Source organism: Gopherus evgoodei, unplaced genomic scaffold (genome assembly GCF_007399415.2).
Source record: "Gopherus evgoodei ecotype Sinaloan lineage unplaced genomic scaffold, rGopEvg1_v1.p scaffold_35_arrow_ctg1, whole genome shotgun sequence".
NCBI classification, from domain to species: Eukaryota; Metazoa; Chordata; order Testudines; family Testudinidae; genus Gopherus; species Gopherus evgoodei.
In genome coordinates, this window is record NW_022060027.1 from 830,325 (window position 1) to 849,842 (window position 19,518).

At 52.5% G+C, this 19,518-nt stretch overlaps 2 protein-coding genes across 12 annotated transcripts; one reads left to right on the forward strand and one right to left on the reverse strand.

Moving 5' to 3' along the window:
* Positions 1-616: 616 nt before the first annotated feature.
* On the reverse strand, positions 617-18,774 carry LOC115641763 (oocyte zinc finger protein XlCOF19-like). Of its 8 annotated transcripts, none has more exons than XR_003998111.1 (3): positions 18,144-18,774; positions 1,470-1,547; positions 617-902 (listed from the first exon to the last, which is right to left on the reverse strand). XR_003998111.1 is itself a non-coding variant. In XM_030545134.1 (3 exons), the coding sequence occupies exon 3, from the start codon at positions 16,055-16,057 to the stop codon at positions 15,275-15,277; it is 783 nt and encodes a 260-aa protein (XP_030400994.1). In that variant the 5' UTR covers positions 16,058-16,292; positions 17,408-17,562; positions 18,144-18,766; the 3' UTR covers positions 14,511-15,274. The 8 variants fall into 8 exon arrangements, 5 of the variants coding, with proteins under 5 accessions (XP_030400994.1, XP_030400996.1, XP_030400997.1 ...); XM_030545134.1 differs by lacking the exons at positions 617-902; positions 1,470-1,547 and adding exons at positions 14,511-16,292; positions 17,408-17,562 and having other exon boundaries at positions 18,144-18,766; XR_003998110.1 differs by having other exon boundaries at positions 617-1,547.
* Positions 5,163-13,565, forward strand: LOC115641755 (zinc finger and SCAN domain-containing protein 31-like). Of its 4 annotated transcripts, none has more exons than XM_030545122.1 (4): positions 5,163-5,258; positions 7,523-8,493; positions 9,794-9,968; positions 11,277-13,565. In XM_030545122.1, the coding sequence occupies exons 2-4, from the start codon at positions 7,657-7,659 to the stop codon at positions 12,158-12,160; spliced, it is 1,896 nt and encodes a 631-aa protein (XP_030400982.1). In that variant the 5' UTR covers positions 5,163-5,258; positions 7,523-7,656; the 3' UTR covers positions 12,161-13,565. The 4 variants fall into 4 exon arrangements, with proteins under 4 accessions (XP_030400982.1, XP_030400980.1, XP_030400979.1 ...); XM_030545120.1 differs by having other exon boundaries at positions 5,190-5,258; positions 7,552-8,493; XM_030545119.1 differs by lacking the exon at positions 5,163-5,258 and adding an exon at positions 7,049-7,265 and having other exon boundaries at positions 7,552-8,493.
* Positions 18,775-19,518: the final 744 nt, after the last annotated feature.

Below are 19,518 nucleotides of genomic sequence, written 5' to 3' on the forward strand. Positions count from 1 at the left end.
TCTTGTGTCAGCATTGGCCCTTAACTTAAATATCTCCTCTCCCTCACTGGTGTTTATCCCTCTGATACATTTATAGAGAGCAATCATATGTCCCCTCAGCCTTTGTCTGGTTAGGCTAAACAAGCTAAGATCATTAAAACAACAAGGTATCCAGTGGCACCTTATAAAGACTGTTTTATTTGGGCATAAGCTTTTGTGGGTAAAAAACCTCACTTCAGATGCATGGAGTGAAAGTTACAGATAATGCCTGCATTTGTAACTTTCACTCCATGCATCTGAAAAAGGGAGGTTTTTTACCCACAAAAGCTTCTGCCCAAATAAATCTGTTAGTCTTTAAGGTGCCACCGGATGCCTTGTTGTTTTTGTGGATACAGGCTAACACAGCTATGCCCTGATACTTAAGATCATTAAGTTTCCTCTCCTAAGGTTGGTTCTTCTTTCTTCTGATCATCCTAATAGTCTGTTCCAGTTCGAATTCATCTTTCTTAAACATGGGAGACCAGAACTGCACACAGTATTCCAGCTGAGGTCTCACCAGTGCCTTGTATAATAGTAATAACACTTCCATAGCTCTACTGGAAATACCTCATCTGATGCATCCTAGGATTGCATTAGCCTTTTTCACAGTTGTATCACATTGATGGCTCATAGGCATTCTGTGATCAACCAACACACTCAGGTCTTTCTCTTCTTCTGTCACTTTTAATGGATAAGGTGCCCACTTCATAGCAAAAATTCTTATTAGTCTCTAAGTGCATGACTTTGCACTATTAAATTTCATCCCATTTCTATTACTCCAGTGTTCAAGGTCATCCAAATCTTCATGTATGATATTCTTCCTCCATACCGGCAATACCTCCCAACTTTGTGTCATCTGCAACTGTTTTTAGCACACTCTCACACTGAAAAATAATAAAAGGAAATACTTTTTCACCCAGCATGTAATTTAGACGGAGGAACTCATTGCCACAGGAAGTCCATGAGGTCAAAAATTTAGCAAGATTAAAAAAAGGATTGGATACATATGTGGATATTCTTATATTCAGTTACAATAATTATTACATACAAAATTATGGTGATGATATTACACCTCATGCTTCTGGGTTTACACCAATCTCTAATTGTAGGCAATCAGGATAAGACTTTATGTGGGAGTGGATTGTCCTATATTTGCTACTGCGGGGGGTTCTTACACCAGCCTCTGAAGCATTTGATGTTAGCCACAGTCAGACAGGATACAGGACTAGATGGACCTTGGGTCTGATCCAGTCTGGCAATTCCTATATTCCCATGATTTCCATATCATGTGATAAAGGGACAGCTTCTCCACCCCCAGCCATCTATCTCCTACCTTTTTGTCTGCAGTCCAGGTGGAACTACACAGTGGGAAAAAGGGACCTAATACTCCAGAAAAGACATTACAGTATTTGAGAATTTACAGTAAGGAGGAGACAATTGGTGTCGCTTACCTTAAAATGTTACCAGTGTAAGAACCGGGGTAGCCAGAATGGATGCTAGCCCAGCATCTTTGCATCTGCATGGAGTGCCTGGAAGAGATAGTTACCCTTTGGAGCAGGCATCTTGCAGTTTCCATGCAGACATCACATGTCCTGAAGTGTTGGGCTCCCTGAACCAGCAAAGTAAAACCAGACTTGGAACTTCAAAGTAGTTAGTGAATCTTGTGCATTGTGACTGGGTGCCTGGCTTCCTGCAGCCCAGCTGTTCTCAGTGTGGATGAGTGTGTGACTTGGCAAGTTAGGTCATAACTCACTCCTGGTGCACCTGCTCTCTGGGAAGGAACAGGGGTAGCTGTAATGGAGACAAGACTCAGGAATTGCCACTGCCATCGACCCCTGACTAACAGGCTAGCCAGTATCCTCAGAAAGGACTCTGACAGCTGCTGCTGAGGAGTCGGTGTTGGAAACATGCATGTCGCAGGAAAGCAGCCCTGAGATGTCAAAATGGAATGGCAGAATGTCCTTTTCCAAGGACTTTGTGAGTTGCCAAAAGAAGAGCAAAAGGGCCATGAATAAGGACTGGAGGGGGACAAGACCTGCTTTGTAGACTTCATAGGAGGAGTGAGAGAGACTCCAGTGAAAGTGTAGGAAGAGGAGCCTGGTCTAGGTCAGTTTTTGCCATCTCCAACAACTCATAAATATTCCTAATCCCAGTGTGGCTCTGAGCCAAGACAGGCTGGATCCCAAGTCCTACACTCCCACTGCCCAGGGAAGAGATGACACAGAGGCCTGTCTGACACAGGGTATATCTACACTTCAACCTGGGATGTAACCCGCAGCTCGAGATGCTCTGAGCCAGCATACTAAAAATAGAGTGTAGTTGGAGTGGCAGGAGGGATTAGCTGCCCACATATACCAGTCCAACAAGATGCCAGGCAGGTTCTCAGGGCAGCTAGCCCCCACACCGCCGTGGCTACACTCTATTTTAGTACACCAGCTCAGTCAGAGCTAATGTGGCTAGGGCTCCTTGACTGGGAAATTACACCTGCTGCTCAAAACGTAGATGGACCTATAGTGCAAGCAGGTGGCAAGGATGGGCACATGGAGCTGGCCATAGGAGGAGCTCACCTCTCCCTGGAAAGGCCCTGGAACCTTAGCTATCAGAAGGAAGTAGGAGGGTCCAGGGAACAGCAGAGATCCCAGGCCTCAGCCTCAGCTCTAGAAATCCCCCTTCCAAACCGCTGTGGCAGCCTGCCTGCTCAGAGAGGCTCTGCCCCTAGTTTAGGGGTTCTCAAATGGGGGTTGTGACCCCTCAGGGGGTTGCAAGGTTATTACGTGGGCGGTCGCAGCTGTCAGCCTCCACTCCCAAACCCTGCTTTGCCTCCATCATTTATAATAGTGTTAAATATTTTTAAAAGTGTTTTTAATTTATAAAGGGCAGTTGCACACAGGCTTGCTGTGCGAAAGAGGTCACTAATGCAAAAGTTTGCGAACCACCACCTTAGCTCATCTTCTTCCCTTTTCTCTGTTTCCCGCCCAGCCCTCTGACCACTGAGCCATGGCCATCTTCCCTGAGAAGTTTGGCTTCAGTCTCTTTGAAAACAATGGGAGTTGGCATGGGCAGTTACCTATACCAGGGGCAGCTTCACTGCCACACACAAAGGCTGCAGGAAAATGGGGACTATCTTGACTGAGGCCAACTTGGCTTTAGATCAGCTGGAAATAATGGGAGACGATGGCCATTTTGAATAGGGGAGTAGTCACAGACTTGATGCCAAGAACTACACAATGGTGAGAAACTCAAAAAATCCCCCACCAAATACTGCCAGGCAACTCTCCCTGCCCCTCCTGCAGGGCTGTGAGAACACAGCACCTGCTGGATAGAATATGAACAGGGCACTTGGGGATGGCAAAAAGAGGTGGCTGTTTCACTGTGGGATGCCAAGCTACCACAACCCCTGACCCACAGGTCCTGCCCCATATGCCCCGAAGGCTCATCCCTCTGAGACACCTGATTCTCCCTGTGAAGTCTCCAATAAGATGCAACACCCAGCATGAGCTTTCTCTACATTAGAGCCCCAAGCATCTGCTCCCCTCTTGAAACACCTGTCAACTGAGACCCCTATTATCTCCCAATCTTCTTGGTGAGGACCCCACTACCACTGTGCAACCTCTGTTATCCAATCAAGTGCACAATGCTTTAGCAATAAAGGATTCCTTGCCTCAATTTAATTCCCTAAGCCAACCTGTCCCTCCATATTCTTAGCCATAGGGACTTCCCTCTCCACTATCCCCTCAGTGCCCCCCATACCTTACACACTGGAGGGGCAACCCCGATTCCTATAGATGCAAATTATCAATTTCCTGGAGCATTCACAGCTCTTTTTAAGGACACTGGGAAGTTAGTTCTATGGTCCTAGGGTGACCAGATATCCCAATTGTATTGGGACAGTTCCTATTTTTGGGTCTTTTTCTTATATAGGCTCCTATTACCTCCCACCCCCATCCCGATTTTTCACATTTGCTGTCTGGTCACCCTATGTGGTCCCAGGAGTCTGGGACATACACTCAGGACTCGGCTGCAATCACTGATGCTGGGAGCTCTGAGATTGCCATAATGTTCCAGGAGGTGCTATCTCCTCTGAGGTCAATTCCTTGCTCTTTAACCACATTGGGAACAAATATGGCCACAGACCCAGGTCTTGAGAATTACCAGAGGAGAACAACATCTAAATGGCAAAGAGAAAGGATGAATTTCAGCCTAACTATGCCAGGTCTACACACAATGGAACAACTCTGTGAAAGGAGGCAGAAGAAAAGGCCCTGGCTCGATGGAGGCTGGGTAATGGGAAAGGGAGAACTGCAATAAACATAAGATACACTCAGCTCCCAAATCACCTACATATCGCCCAGACCTGTAACCTCCTCTACTGCCCCACCCAGTACAGAGCCCCATCCCCAGTCCCTGTATGATCCTCCTATACCTCCCACCCACCCAGGGCCGGCGCTACCATTTAGGCAGCCTAGGTAATCGCCTAGGGTGCCAGGATTATTGAGGGGCGGCAGGCGGCTCGGGTTGACCTCCCGCAGGCATGCCTGCCGCAGCTCCACCGGAGCCGCGGGATCAGCGTGGGGGGCGGCGAAATGGCCATGGGCCTAGGGTGCGAGAAACCCTGGCGCCGGTCCTGCACCCACCTGGCCTGTAACTTCAGCTAGTCAGAAGACCAAGGCCCAGTTCTGCCCCCCCGCCCCACATAGCCTCCCAAATGGGGGAGGATTTTTACCCTGTTGCTTTTGTTCACTGTGTCTCATCCCAGAGACAGCGTGTGAGGACACAGGGGCCGAGCCAGGGGCTGGAGAGGCCAGAGGGCCCTGAGATGGGTTCACACCGGCAGGGTCCTGAGAGCTAAGGGGTGTCCGGGGCAGGGTGTCTGCCGGGGCGGGGGGGGGCAGCCCGAGGAAGATGCTGGGGGGAAGTGGCCCCTTTGGATCCCTTGACTGAGGATCCTGGAAGGGAGCTGGCCCTGGGCGGGGGTCTCCGCTCTCGGCGGGCAGCCCCAGCCCCCTGCAGAGGGGCAGCCCCTGATGGGGGGGGGGGGCAGCTCTGGCCCGTTGCCCCCTGCCCGGCTCTAGGGACTGAGCCCCAGGGGCGGCCGAGCGGGGGCCGGGGCCGGGCTCTGAGTGACTGACAGCGATCGCGGCCAATCCTCGCGCTGGGGATTAACCCTGCGCTGCCCGGGGCGGAAGCTCTTCGTCCGGGAACCGGCCCGGCCTCCCCCTGCGTCCGGGCGGGGCGGCGAGGTGAGGGGGGGCGGCCGGGATCGGGGGTTCCGGGTGGGGGCTGGGCAGTGGGGTGAGGGAGGGGCCCGTCTGTGCTTGGGGGGCAGGGACCTGGGGATATGGGGTGGGGGAAGGGTCTGGCTGTGCTGGGGGGCAGGGAGCCGGGGATATGGGGCGGGGGTAGGGTCTGGCTGTGCTGGGGGGCAGGGAGCCGGGGATGTGGGGTGGGGGTAGGGTCTGGCTGTGCTGGGGGGCAGGGAGCCGGGGATATCGGGTGGGGGTAGGGTCTGGCTGTGCTGGGGGGCAGGGAGCCGGGGATATCGGGTGGGGGTAGGGTCTGGCTGTGCTGGGGGGCAGGGAGCGGGGGATATGGGGCGGGGGTAGGGTCTGGCTGTGCTGGGGGGCAGGGAGCCGGGGATGTGGGGTGGGGGAAGGGTCTGGCTGTGCTGGGGGGCAGGGAGCCGGGGATATGGGGCGGGGGTAGGGTCTGGCTGTGCTGGGGGGCAGGGAGCCGGGGATGTGGGGTGGGGGAAGGGTCTGGCTGTGCTGGGGGGCAGGGAGCCGGGGATATGGGATGGGGGAAGGGTCTGGCTGTGCTGGGGGGCAGGGAGCCGGGGATGTGGGGTGGGGGAAGGGTCTGGCTGTGCTGGGGGGCAGGGAGCCGGGGATATGGGGCGGGGGTAGGGTCTGGCTGTGCTGGGGGGCAGGGAGCCGGGGATATCGGGTGGGGGTAGGGTCTGGCTGTGCTGGGGGGCAGGGAGCGGGGGATATGGGGCGGGGGTAGGGTCTGGCTGTGCTGGGGGGCAGGGAGCCGGGGATGTGGGGTGGGGGAAGGGTCTGGCTGTGCTGGGGGGCAGGGAGCCGGGGATATGGGGCGGGGGAAGGGTCTGGCTGTGCTGGGGGGCAGGGAGCCGGGGATATGGGGCGGGGGAAGGGTCTGGCTGTGCTGGGGGGCAGGGAGCCGGGGATATGGGGCGGAGGTAGGGTCTGGCTGTGCTGGGGGGCAGGGAGCCGGGGATATTGGGTGGGGGTAGGGTCTGGCTGTGCTGGGGGGCAGGGAGCCGGGGATATCGGGCGGGGGTAGGGTCTGGCTGTGCTGGGGGGCAGGGAGCCGGGGATATGGGGTGGGGGAAGGGTTTGGCTGTGCTGGGGGGCAGGGAGCCGTGGATATGGGGCGGGGGTAGGGTCTGGCTGTGCTGGGGGGCAGGGAGCCGGGGATATGGGGTGGGAGAAGGGTCTGGCTGTGCTGGGGGGCAGGGAGCCGGGGATATGGGGTGGGGGAAGGGTCTGGCTGTGCTGGGGGGCAGGGAGCCGGGGATATGGGGTGGGGGAAGGGTCTGGCTGTGCTGGGGGGCAGGGAGCCGGGGATATGGGGTGGGGGAAGGGTCTGGCTGTGCTGGGGGGCAGGGAGCCGGGGATATGGGGTGGGGGAAGGGTCTGGCTGTGCTGGGGGGCCAGGAAGCTGGGGAGGGGGCAGGGACCTGGGGATATGGGGTCTGGCTGTGCTAGGGGGCAGGGACCTGGGGATATGGGCAGGGAACTGGGGATATCAGGTGGGGGAAGGGTCTGGCTGTGCTGGGAGGCAGGACTTGGGGATATGGGGTCTGGCTGTGCTGGGGGGTAGGGACCTGGGGCTATGGGCAGGGAGCTGGGGATATCAAGTGGGGGAAGGGTCTGGCTGTGCTGGGGGGCAGGGACCTGGGGATATGGGGTCTGGATGTGCTGGGGGGCAGGGACCTGGGGATATGGGCAGGCAGGGGCTGGAAGAGGGATCTGGCTGTGCTGGGGGGACAGGGAGCTGGGGATATGGGATCTGGCTGTGCTGGGGGGAGTAGGGAGCTGCGGATATGGGTCAGGCTTGATGGGGGTCAGGGACTCAGGGAGGGGCCTTCCTGTGCTGGGAGCGGGGCAGGGAGCTGAAATGACCATTATTGCTAGTTCTCATGAGTTTATCACAAGACCCTGGATATGTGATGATGATGCTGGAGCTTCAGCTCAGTCCCTGCATTGGTTAAAATGAACGAAGTAGTAAGTTCCTAGCTCTCAAGGCTGCAGAGAAAAGCTTGGAAACCTGACTCCTACAGGGTGCAAAACAGAACCCAACATTTATCATTGTGCATCTTATGGTGATAAAGCTAAACTCGTGAATTTTGAGTGCTTAGTTATCAGTACCAGATTAGGGGTCAGCAGGAGACTAGTCTGTGCTGAAGGGGACCAGGCTGTTTGGGTGAATTAGGCCTGGGTGTCTCTTTTTGTTTCTGTTTACTGAGGTCCTTGTTACACAGTGAAATTCCTAGTCAGTGTTTTGCTGCAGGAGCCCCAGGAGTCTGAACCATTCCAGCAGGAACAAGGGAGAGATGCAGGTTTGAAAACTAGAGCACTTACCTCAGCTGGGATAAGGCTGTTTTCACAAGACACAATGGCTGCAAAGCACCGTGGTCGGAAGTCCCTGGGGCTGCAGATCCAGGGTCCACTACAACAAGTGGTGCTAACGCATGTCAAAGTGGAAACAGAAAATCCGGCAGGCCCCAAACCAGGGAAGGAATCGGAGAGAGAAGGGAAAGAGGCTGCTGTGATGCCACCCATCTTAGCATGTCCCCCATTGTATCGGACAGGACGACAAAAATCCAGCTCTGAGCAATGGGAGAAGATCCCCCAGCATTGGGAAAATCAAAATCAGGACATGTTGCAAGCCCCCTGGACCTCTCCTGAGGCTGTATCGGCATCAGCCCGGGCCTGGGGAAACCCAGAACTGCCTGAGCTCACACCAGAGGATGACATTGAGGTCTATCTGGCTTCCTTCGAGCGAGTGGCTGAAGCCTGCCACTTGCCCAGAAGAGAGTGGGTGACCCGACTCCTGCCATCCCTCACTGGAAAAGCCCAACAGGCCATTAGCAGCCTGGATGCCCGAGAGGCCCGAGACTACGGGAAGGTGAAGGCAGCCATCCTGCGAGGCTGCAACATCAGCACGGAGATGCAGCGCCTTCACTTCAGGCAGTTCCGCTACCAGGAGGCCAAAGGGCCTCGAGAGGTCTGCAGCCGCCTGCGGGAACTCTCCCATCGATGGCTGAAGCCGGAGATCCGCACGAAGGAGCAGATCATGGAGCTGCTGATCCTGGAGCAGTTCCTGACCATCCTGCCTGAGGAAATCCAGAGCTGGGTCTGGGTACGTCACCCGGAAACCTGCGCCCAGGCTGTGTCCCTGGCAGAGGATTTCCAGCTGGGACGGCGAGAGGCTGGAGTGTGGGAGCAGCAGGTGAGAGTAGGTTCAGGGGAATGTCCAGGGGGCTGCCTCCTTTGGGTTCCGCAAGGAACTTGACGAGGCAGGTTTGGTTGCTGGGTGAACACAGGGAATTCTCAAGGCGGGACATGAGTTGGGCTTGTTCTTTGTAATCCTGCTCTCAACACTGGGGTCTGGGCTGTCTGGGACGCAGGACTCAGCTGGGTCCCCAGTTACAGGGATTTCCAGAGCTCCCTGCTTTGTGATGCTCTGCTCTGCAGATCCTGGTGTTCTCTCTTTATAAATGTTGCCGTCTCCCACCTGTCCCCTTCACTCAGTACCTCTCAGCAGGCCCATTGTGAGCAACTGTGGCTGCTGTTACCGTGCACTCAGTGCCTCACCAAGGCTTGGATCAATAGTGAAGCCCCAGTCAGACTGGGGAAGGTGAGAGGGAGAATTGGTGACTGTGTTTAAACATGCTGTTCGGTGGGTTATTTTGGATGTTGCAGCTGTGGAAAGGGGGCAAGGAAGGAGCCATTTTTACTCATTAAGGGCAACAATGTTAAAAGCCTGAGTGGGTATAAATATGCATCCACATGCATCTGGGAGCTCTAGTGAGAGCTGGATGCCCTGGGATTTTCAAAGTGAGGGTAGGACTCTGCCTGAATGCCCAGAAACGTGTGGGTGTGCGAGGCTGAGAAGAAAAGCTTGTGGTGTTCCATTTGGTAACAAAGCCTGAAATGCAGATGTGATCTACAAGATTCAGAGTAGCAGCCGTGTTAGCCTGTATCCTCAAAAAGAACAGGAGTACTTGTGGCACCTTAGAGACTAACAGATTATGCTCAAATTTGTTAGTCTCTAAGGTGCCACAAGTACTCCTGTTCTTTTTGCGGATCTACAGGATGTTATCAACCCCTACTGCAGGGTGGCCAGATCTACAGCACAGGTGATTCAGATAGCAGTGAAGGGGGCAAGGTGGGACCCTGCCAATTTGAATGCTTTGGAAGCCCTCAAGGCACATTGACAGTGGAGTGCCTGATGCCTGTAATGTCCTGCTCAGTCCTTTACAAGGCCCCAGTTGCAGTGCTGGCCCTGACTGGCTGGGACAGAACTTAGCTCCAATAAATTAACTTCTGTGGCTTCCCCTTCAGCTCATCAGAGGGATAAGTCTGTACTTTAGTGAGGCAGGTCCTCCAAGTCCCCTTGACCCTGTTAGGGGCTGGGAGCCTCTGGGCATTGCTTTGCCAGCATGGCCTTTTAGATACAGTACAGCTCTTCCTTGTGATTCTCAGGCCCTGGCTTCAAAGTGATGTGCCTGTATGGGGTTCATTCCTAGGTCACAGTGCACGTAAAGGTTGAGGAAATGGAGGCCCCTGAAGCACTATGGGAATCTCAGAACTCCCAGCTGGAGCAACTACAGCCCAGTCACAAGTGTGTCTCCCCAGAGGAGGTTGTACAAAACAAGTCCAAGTTGCCCTGTGCCAAGGAGAATCAAGCACTACAGGAAACTGGTAATGAGCCACGTACAGGGAATAAGGGGTGTTCTTCTCACCAAGGGGGCGTGGGGGGCACAGATGATAGTAACAAGGGAACCTCTAAGTCAGAGGGTCTGTGGAGGGTAACTCTCAGTGGCTCTGGAGAACTATAATGATGTGTAGATGGAAGGCTCTATAGGCAGCAAGAGTGATGCCTGAGAAAGAGAGGGGGCTGCATGGTGGCAGTGGGTGCTCATTAAGGAATTTAGGGCAGGTATTGTGGGTCACAGTTCATCATCCCTGGGCCAGGAAAGCTCCAGTGCCTTAGCAGTGAGTGAGGTGGGGCTGGCCATGAGAGGAACACCTGTGCAGACCCTAGTCCTTGCCACCCGCCCCCACAATGTTGAACTATCCTCTGTGTCCTTCCTGGCATTCTGGGAGCTGTAGCAGTGGGAATGCAGGAGCCCTCTGAATTCACTGCCAAACTCAGGGACAAGAATATCTACATGTGCTGGTGTAGTATATGATATGGTAAAAAATAAAGCCTGGAGAATGAGCCCCAGCACTGGGCATTATGGTGCAGATAGGCTGAGAAATCCTGGGAGGAAGAAACTGTCCTGGGCAGTAGCAGGTTTGGCAGTGGATTCTGACACGGTTTAGCAAAAGGGCACATACACAGGATAGCTAATACTTTAAGTAGATTTCTGTAATACACCGAACATGATCATCACCCTCTGATCACCTTAGGAAGAGCAGGAAAAGCAGTTGCCTGGAATGGAGGGGTGTGCCAAATAGATTAGCTAGTCTTGCTTCTGTGGGAACTGATCTGCAGAGAAACCGACTACTTGGGGCGAGCTGAAGGGAGCAAGAGAAGCCAGAAGGAGAGAGCCGGCTAAAAGTGAAGGGGACAGAAAGATTTAAGGGGATGTTCAGCTAGGAGAAGAGGTAAAGAAACCAGCACAGGAGAGGCACAAAGTGAAGGCAAAGGAGGTGAGCTGAGAGGGCAGGAGTGAGAAAAGGGAGGCTGCCGGCAAAGAAGCCTGTATTGAGTGGGTAGTATGGTGCTTAGCAAGGTGATGGGGCTGAAATGAAGAAGGAGGCTGTAAAAACCTTCTGGTGGTGTCTGAGGGGGAAAAAGGGAGGGAATGAAGAATGGGATGTGGGCTTTTCTGACTTTTCCCCCTCCACAGCTCCCCTCAGCCCCATTTCTGTGTGGCTGACTCTGGGGCTTCTCTTGGGGTATCTTCAGTGGAGAGGATGTGAGGCTGCCACAGTCATGGCCATGAGATGAGTGACTTTTCTTTTCAACAGCAGCACATGAAATGGATTCTTCTTTCCATCCAGGTGCCGGGATCCTGAGCAGAACTGAGGACCAGCCTCATGACGAAAGGCCTGAAAACCTGCTGCTCCCTAGCGTACCACAGAGAGGATCGGAGGAGAGTATTACCCACAAATGTGAGCAGGGAGGAGCCTGCAAGAGGCAGAAGAGGAGCCCAGCACGTGAGACAGATCCCCCAGGGGAACGTGAGAGCAGATTCAGGAGACTAACCCAGCTCCTTGCACTGGGGAGACCTCGGACCATAGGAGACTATCACCGTCAAAGCAATTTTCTCAGGACAGAGAAACCCCACAGATGTAGAGACTGTGGGGAAAGATTCTGCGACAAGCAGAAGCTTACAGAGCATGGCAAAGTCCACAGGAGTGAGAGGCCCCATCCTTGTGCTGAATGTGGGAAGAGCTTCAACCGCCTAGCTCATCTCAAGACACACCAGAGGACCCACACAGGAGAGAAACCCTATTTCTGTACAGAGTGTGGGAAACGCTTTGGCCATCTCTCCACACTGACCACTCACCAGAGATTGCACACAGGGGAGAGACCGTACTCCTGTGCTGAGTGCGGGAAAACCTTCACTCACCCCTCAGACTTGAATAAGCACCAGCGCTCCCACACAGGTGAGCGGCCCTACCCCTGTGCCGAGTGCGGGAAGCGCTTCAGCCAGCTCTCCAACCTGACTAAACACCAAAGAAGCCACACCGAGGAGCGGCCTTACCCATGCACTGAGTGTGGGAAGAGCTTCAAGTACCTTGCTGATCTCACTGTGCACGAGCGCTCCCACACGGGCGAGCGGCCCTTCCCCTGCCCTGAGTGCGGGAAAAGCTTCAGTAACAAATCCTCTCTGGCTCGTCACCAGAGAATCCACGCCAGAGCCGCAGCCAGAAACAAGTGAGACCTTGTTTAGACTATAGACTAACCAAGAGCTCCCCTCCCGTTAGCCTGCATATGTGATTGGAACAGAAGAACATGAGCCACTACTACACAGCCTGAGGGAAATCAGCCCTTCACCCTCCTGTATGCCACCATCACCCCCTCACATCCTACAGGAGAATGAGGAAGGCTGAAGTGGAGTCCCAGTGCCTGAAACCTCCAGAAGATATTCTGTTCTTACCTGCTTTTACTAATAGCACCTGGCTCTTGTATATCTCTCTCCATATGTTGAAATGCTGCAGAAAGGAGATAAGGTGATAGGAGAGCCCTGGTTTCCTTTCTGCTACTCTGGGGCAGGTGTGTATTTGTAGTACCCGTAAGCAAAGCAGGCCAGCCAGAAGAGGAGAGAGGACTTTTGTTTTCTAAGGCCCCCAACATCTATCAACTCCACAGGAGAAACGGCCCTGCTTTCCAACAGCACTCTGCTAGCAGCACCTCTCACTGCCTGGCCCCTGCAATGCCTGATTTGTAACTCAGTAGGAGGCACCAGGGACTGCACCTTTGTGACAGGCAATCTAGCCCCTCTGTCCCCACCACTGACCAGCTGTGTCGCTGCTGTCTTCCCTGCTCTGCCTCACTGGCCCTAGCTGCATCCCAGTCCTTTTGTTCCTCCCCAGCTGCCACCCAGTAAATATGTCCAACGTCTGCCATGGTGCATTATTAAATCCCCTTCACCAGGCTGACTCTTCCTGCTCCCTTGTCTCAACTAACACCACTGATGATGCATTTACTGCTTACTACTTAATTAATTGGGCACCTTCCTTGAATAACCAGCTATTTATTCATCTCCCACCTTTGTCTTCTGCTCCTGCCCTGATCACTACTCTATCACTTGTTTCAGAAGCTGTCTTGTTGCTCAGCTGCCTTTGATCACAACTACCAATTTAGTTGTACTTATGGGAGGTTTTGATCACACTACGTACACCCTGATCCTGCAAAGGAGCTCCATGTGAACAGGCTCTTTTGGAGCTCAGAACTGGAATGGAGCCTCAGTATTTAACTCACTGACATACCTCATTTGCTGCTGTTCTGATTTATTTGTATGATTTCCTGTTCACCTGATTATGAATTTAACAGCACACCCTGTGAGTTCAGTCATTAGTGCTGTGTACTTAACTCCTTCCCTAGTCACTTGTCTAACCTACAGAACTGTCCCTTAATTGGTAATCATAGACTTTAAAGTTAGAAGGGACCATTATGATCACCCCTGATCGAATTGGCCCGGTCAGAGTGGTTCTCCACTTGTGAGGTAACTCCCTTCCCTTCATGTGTCATCATATTCCTAGAATCAAAGGTTTGGAAGGGACCTCAGGAGGTCATCTAGTCCAACCCCCTGCTCAAAGCAGGACCAATTCCCAGCTAAATCATCCCAGCCAGGGTTTTGTCAAGCCTGACCTTAAAAACCTGAATGGCCCCCTCAAGGATTGAACTCATAATGCTTGGTTTAGTAGACCAATGTGCAAACCACTGAGCTATCCCTCCCCTGTAAAGTGCCTGCATTTGTAATTTTCACTCCATGCATCTGAAGAAGTCGTGTTTTACCCATAAAAGCTTATGCCCAAATAAATCTGTTAGTCTTTAAGGTGTCACCAGACTCCTTGTTGTTTTTGTGGATAGATTTAACACGGCTACCCCCTGATAACTCAAGATTGGATGTTTTTCTGAAAGACACATTTTAACCAGGCTTGATGGAGGAATTCACTGAGTGAATGCTATAACTTGTTATGGAAGAGATCAGACTAGGTGATCATAAAAGTCCTTTCTGGTCTTAAAGAACTATGTCATTCACACTCTGTTGCAGCTTCCTTTGCCTGAGTGTTGTGACTTGCATTATTCCCATGCTGTATGGATGAATGCAGGAATATCTATGACACTGGGTAAGTCATTAACCTGCAGGGTGTGCTTGACCTCTGCTTCCCAATGGTCATTATTATAGAGTAAAAGCAACCACCAAAGCCCCTATAGACGCTGCTTATATTCCTAACTTCTTCTCTAAGGGTTTGTCTTGACTGGACTTTTGTCAGTAAAACTTTTGTCGTTTGGGGAGTGAACATCCCCCCCCCGACCGACAAAAGTTTTGCCAAGGAACATGAATAGTGCTTTGTTGGTGGGAAAGCAACTACACTGTGCACCTTTTAACAGTACGGCTGGAGCACAGTGTAGACATAGCCAAAAGCCACTGTGAGGCATGTAACCCATCATCTTGTTACTTAGTGCTCCTGACGCTGTGTAGACAGACCCTTATCCATGGGATCTGCATTTGAGTGCCAACACCACAAGAAATCAGTAGATAAAAACATACAAGGAGAGGATTGGAGCTCAGGACACATTTATTTTGAATCCTGAACAAAAGTTTCCTAGACTGGTTTCAATAAAGTCAGAGTTTGCAAACATTTCAAGTCACTGAAAATGGGAAAATTCAGGGTCTCTCCTAATCTTAGATTGTAATTAATTTTTCTGTTAACAACTGGAGTTTTAAATGAATCCAGGAAGGAAAAACTGGGCCTAATGATACCAAACAATCAAATCCACATTAAAACGCAGGCTGTAACTGGTTCAGGATCAAGTATTTAGGGAGAGGGTGCAGTAAGAAAAGGAATTATGGTCATGTTCAGCACAGCATGAATTGCCAAAAAATATGCTCTGAAAATAAAATACCCCCCGACTGGTAAAATGCAAGTAAGGGACTAATTGCTGCTGGGGGATTTCTGGCAGTGGACAACTCTTCAGAGAAAGCCCTTCCTCATTTCTCAGTGCTGGTTTAAATCACTGGTTCAAACCACTGGTTGTGGGAGGAGATGGTGGAAGTCGGGCAGGGGCCGATGTCTCTCACACTCTGTAGTAGTGGTTCCTGTTCCTCAGTTTCACATTATTATACACATACGTCTGGAATGAAGTCCATGTCTAGCAAGGTCTCATTTGTGTAGCTGAATTTTCTGGTAGGCTCTAGCTAGAAATCAGTCTGGGTGGCACTCGATCTGCAAGGAGGCTCTGTCCCTTGGGATCTGCCATCGTGATGCTGCTGATTCTCTGGCAGCACACCAGAGGCGCTCTCCCCGCAAAGCCTTCCCCAGGGTCATTCCCCCATGTGGATTTTCTTGTGTTTAATGAGGTTTGAAGGGTGCGTGTACCCTTTTTCACACACGTCGCAGACATAGGGTCTTTCTCCAGTGTGGGTTCTCTGGTGTAGGGTGAGTGCGGAGACCTGGCTAAAGCTCCTCCCACACTCAGTGCAGGGATAGGGCCGCTCACCCGTGTGCACCCGCAGGTGCTTGTTGAGATCTGACCTATTGCTGAACCTTTTCCCGCACTCAGCACAGGGAAAGGGCCGCTCACCCGTGTGTACCCGCAGGTGTTTGTTGAGATCTGAGCTCTGGCTGAACCCCTTCCCACACTCAGGGCAGGGGAAGGGGCGCTCACCCGTGTGCATTCGCAGGTGCCTACTCAGTTCGCAGGGGTGATTGAATCCTTTCCTGCATTCAGGGCAGGAATAGCGTCTCTCGGCAGCATGCAACCTCTGGTGATCGCTGAGATCTGAGGGGCAGCTGAACCTCTTCCCACACTCACCACAGGGATGGTGTCTCTCCCCCATGTGGATCTGGCGATGCGCAGCAAGTGTAGCCAGATGCCGGAAGCTCTTCCCGCATTCCCCACAGGAATGGGGGCTCTCCCCCATGTGGGATCTTTGGTGTTTAGAAAGCTCTGACCGATGCTTGAACCTCTCTCCACATTCAGCGCAGGGATGGGATCTTTCCCTCCTGTGGACTCTCCCATGTGCCAAGAGTTCGTGCTTTTCATGGAAGCTTTCCCTACAGTCTGTACATTTATGGGGTTTCTCTTGGCTATTAAGATCTCCCATGGTCCCAGGTCTGCCCTGTGAAAGTGGCTGGGGAAGTCTGAATCTGTTCTCACACTTCCCTAAGGGGTCTGACCCATTCCTGACTTGGTTCCTCTTCTGCTTCTCGCAGTCTTCTTCCTCTCAGGACTCTGGCAAGCAGTCTCTCCTGATTCCCCTTGTAACATGTCAGGAGGCTCCAAGCTTTCAGGCCCTTCCTCATGAGGCTGTATATCGGCTTTGCTCAGGATCCCAGCACCTGCCGAGTGGAAAGAGAATCCAGGGATGATTTAATCTCTCACATTTCCAGCAGAGGGTGTGACCTGGCAGGCTCACATCCATGATAACTGGAGATACGTCCAGAAGGAGCCCCACACTCACCTAGGAAAAAAATGGGGACCAAGAGGAGCTACAGAGCGGCACAATCCATAGCCCCAAAATCCGATCACTTTCTCCCCTGGCTTCATAATTTTCTCACAACTGTGAGAGGTTCAACTGCCGCTCGGCTCTCAACTGTGTCAGGCCAGAAATCTCTTCCTTTCCTCCCAGTTCCCTCCTTTTCTTGGCTCATGTCCCTTTGTCTCTTCTCTCATGCTGAAATCCCCTGATCTCTCTCCCTCTCCTTCATTTCTGGCACGTGTGCACTCTCCCCACTTGTTCCGTACTTCGCTCACCTGCCGCCAGTACATTTGGTCAGCACATTAATTCTTCTGGAAATCTCCCCTTTGGTCATGAGTCTGACCTCCCCCAAAAAATCACAAGTTTCTAAAAAAAGAAAAACCTCTAATGATCTGTAAGCCCATGTGAGGTTCTGAACTGCATTTTGGTTTTGCATTCTTTAGCAGGAAATGCCTGGCTCCACTGTGTGTGAGATCATTTCAGGGTCAAAATTCAAAGTGAAGCACACAATCAGAATGCAGCCTCACCACTGAGGGCTCCAAGGGGGACTCCTCCTAACCCCTTTAACTCCTAGAATGGTGGAGCCACTGGCCAATGCTTCTCCACTCTCCTCCCCTATCATTGACCTATTTCTCTCCCGTCAACACCTTATCAACCCCACCAAGTCTCCTCTTCCCACTCACATTATACCCCTCTGCCTCCAACACTCCTGCCCCCAGTTTCCCTCCCTATAACTTTATAGCATCTTACCCCTCACATTTTCCCTTGCACCTGAAAGATGTTTCCAAGCCCTCTCTTGCCTCTCTTCAGTTTCCTCCTGCACCTCACATTCTCCTGCCCCACCATCCTCCATCTCCTCCTGCACCCCACATACCCTACATCCCTCTCTCCCTGTATCCCCATTCATCCCTCCTGTCCCTCATATTTACTTGCACATCTTCAGCCTCCCCTCTGTTCCCTGTATTCCCCTGTCACCTAATGACTTCCAGTTCAGCCTCCTAACAGGCAGCCATCTTCCCTGAGAACAGTCTGGCTTCAGTCTCCATGTCCACTAGGGGCAACCTCACTTCCACGTGCAAAAGCTATAGGGAAATGGCCAGCTTGAGGGAGGCCATCTTGTCCTCAGCTCACTGGAAGTAATGAGAGAGGACACATGGGACTGTGAGAAAATGCGGGAGTTTGCTGTGAGATCATGGGCACATCCCCCCGAACGACCTGTGTAGCTCCCTAAACACCTCAATAGAAAGGCCCCTCCCTGCACATCCCCTCACCTCCCTAAGCCCCCCCAACAGATAGATCCCTCCCTGCACATCCCCCATCTGTAACCCCACCTCCCTAAGCCTCCCCCACAGATAGATCCCTCCCTGCACGTCCCCCATCTGTAACCCCACCTCCCTAAGCCTCCCCCACAGATAGATCCCTCCCTGCACATCCCCCATCTGTAACCCCACCTCCCTAAGCCTCCCCCAAAGATAGATCCCTCCCTGCACATCCCCATCTGTAACCCCACCTCCCTAAGCCTCCCCCACAGATAGATCCCTCCCTGCACATCCCCCATCTGTAACCCCACCTCCCTAAGCCTCCCCCACAGATAGATCCCTCCCTGCACATCCCCCACTTGTAACCCCACCTCCCTAAACTCCCCAATAGACAGGTCTCTCCCTGGCACACTTCCCCACCTCCACCTGTGACCCCAGCCACGCCAACTCACCCACACGTCCCAAAGATAGTGAGCCGGGTTCCCCTGCAGTACACAGCAGCGACTTCCCACAACACACATACCACTCATCGCACACGTGCTTCCTGCTTGCAAATTGCAGACTCCATCCAGCGCAGGGTTCATCCCACCTCTGCGTGACACGGACTGGCCGCGATAGCTGTCAGTCAAAGGGGGTGGGGGGGGGGTTGCTTTAACCCGCCCCTGAGCTCCTGCGCTCTCCCCGAGCTGCCTCGGGGCTGAGCTGTGTCCGCGCAGGGAGGGTGAAGGTGGAGGGAGAGACCCGGCGTGTGCGCCTGTTCTCCCTGCCCCCTTCGGGAGGCGCGCGGCACCCAGCAGTGACCCTGCAGCAGGGAGCAGGAGACCAAGAGAGGGGAGTGTGGGGGCGGAACACAGTAAAAGCTCATTCCCCGGTCACCTGAGTAATAGAAAGAGAAGGGAGGTAAAATCTACAGACTCAGAAATTCAGTGGCGTCACCCTCTGAAGCACCGTTAGGGGGGCCTGGTTCTGACCCAGCCTTGCACTCAAGCACTCTGCACCAGGCTGTGAGATAAAGCAGCAGCCTTGTACTCCACTTGCTTACTGGCTGGTGCTGAAATCACTGTGACTACTGCCCAGATAAATTTGTTAGTCTCTACAGGTTTCAGAGTAGCAGCCGTGTTAGTCTGTATCCCCAAAAAGAACAGGAGGACTTGTGGCAGCTTAGAGACTAACAAATTTATTTCAGCATGAGTTTTCCTGAGCTACAGCTCACTTCTTCGGATGCACAGAATGGAACGCACAGACAGGAGATATTTATACATACAGAGAACATGAAAAGGTGGAAGTATGGATACCAACAGGAAGAGTCTAATCAATTGAGATGAGCTATTGTCAGCAGGTTAATTATTTTCTCCTGCTGACGATAGCTCATCTCAATTGATAAGACTCTTCCTGTTGGTATGCATACTTCCACCTTTTCATGTTCTCTGTATGTATAAATATCTCCTGTCTGTGCGTTCCATTCTATGCATCCGAAGAAGTGAGCTGTAGCTCAGGAAAGCTCATGCTGAAATAAATTTGTTAGGCTCTAAGGTGCCACAAGTACTCCTGTTTTTTAGTCTCTACAGTGCCACAAGGACTCCTTGTTGTTTTTCTGATACAGACTAATACGGCTGCCACTCTGAAACTTGCACCCATTAAGAAAAAGTACAGGTCAGGTGGCATTATTTTTTCAGGTTTGGGATCAGCCCTAAAACTCTCATGTACTGCAGGACAAAATGCTTTTCTGTTTAAAAAAAAAAAACCAGCTGCAAACAGCATCTTCATATTACTGTTGCTGTCAGCCCTTTCTTCTGCATTTGGTAGAGCCAGATCTTGTGCAGCTTT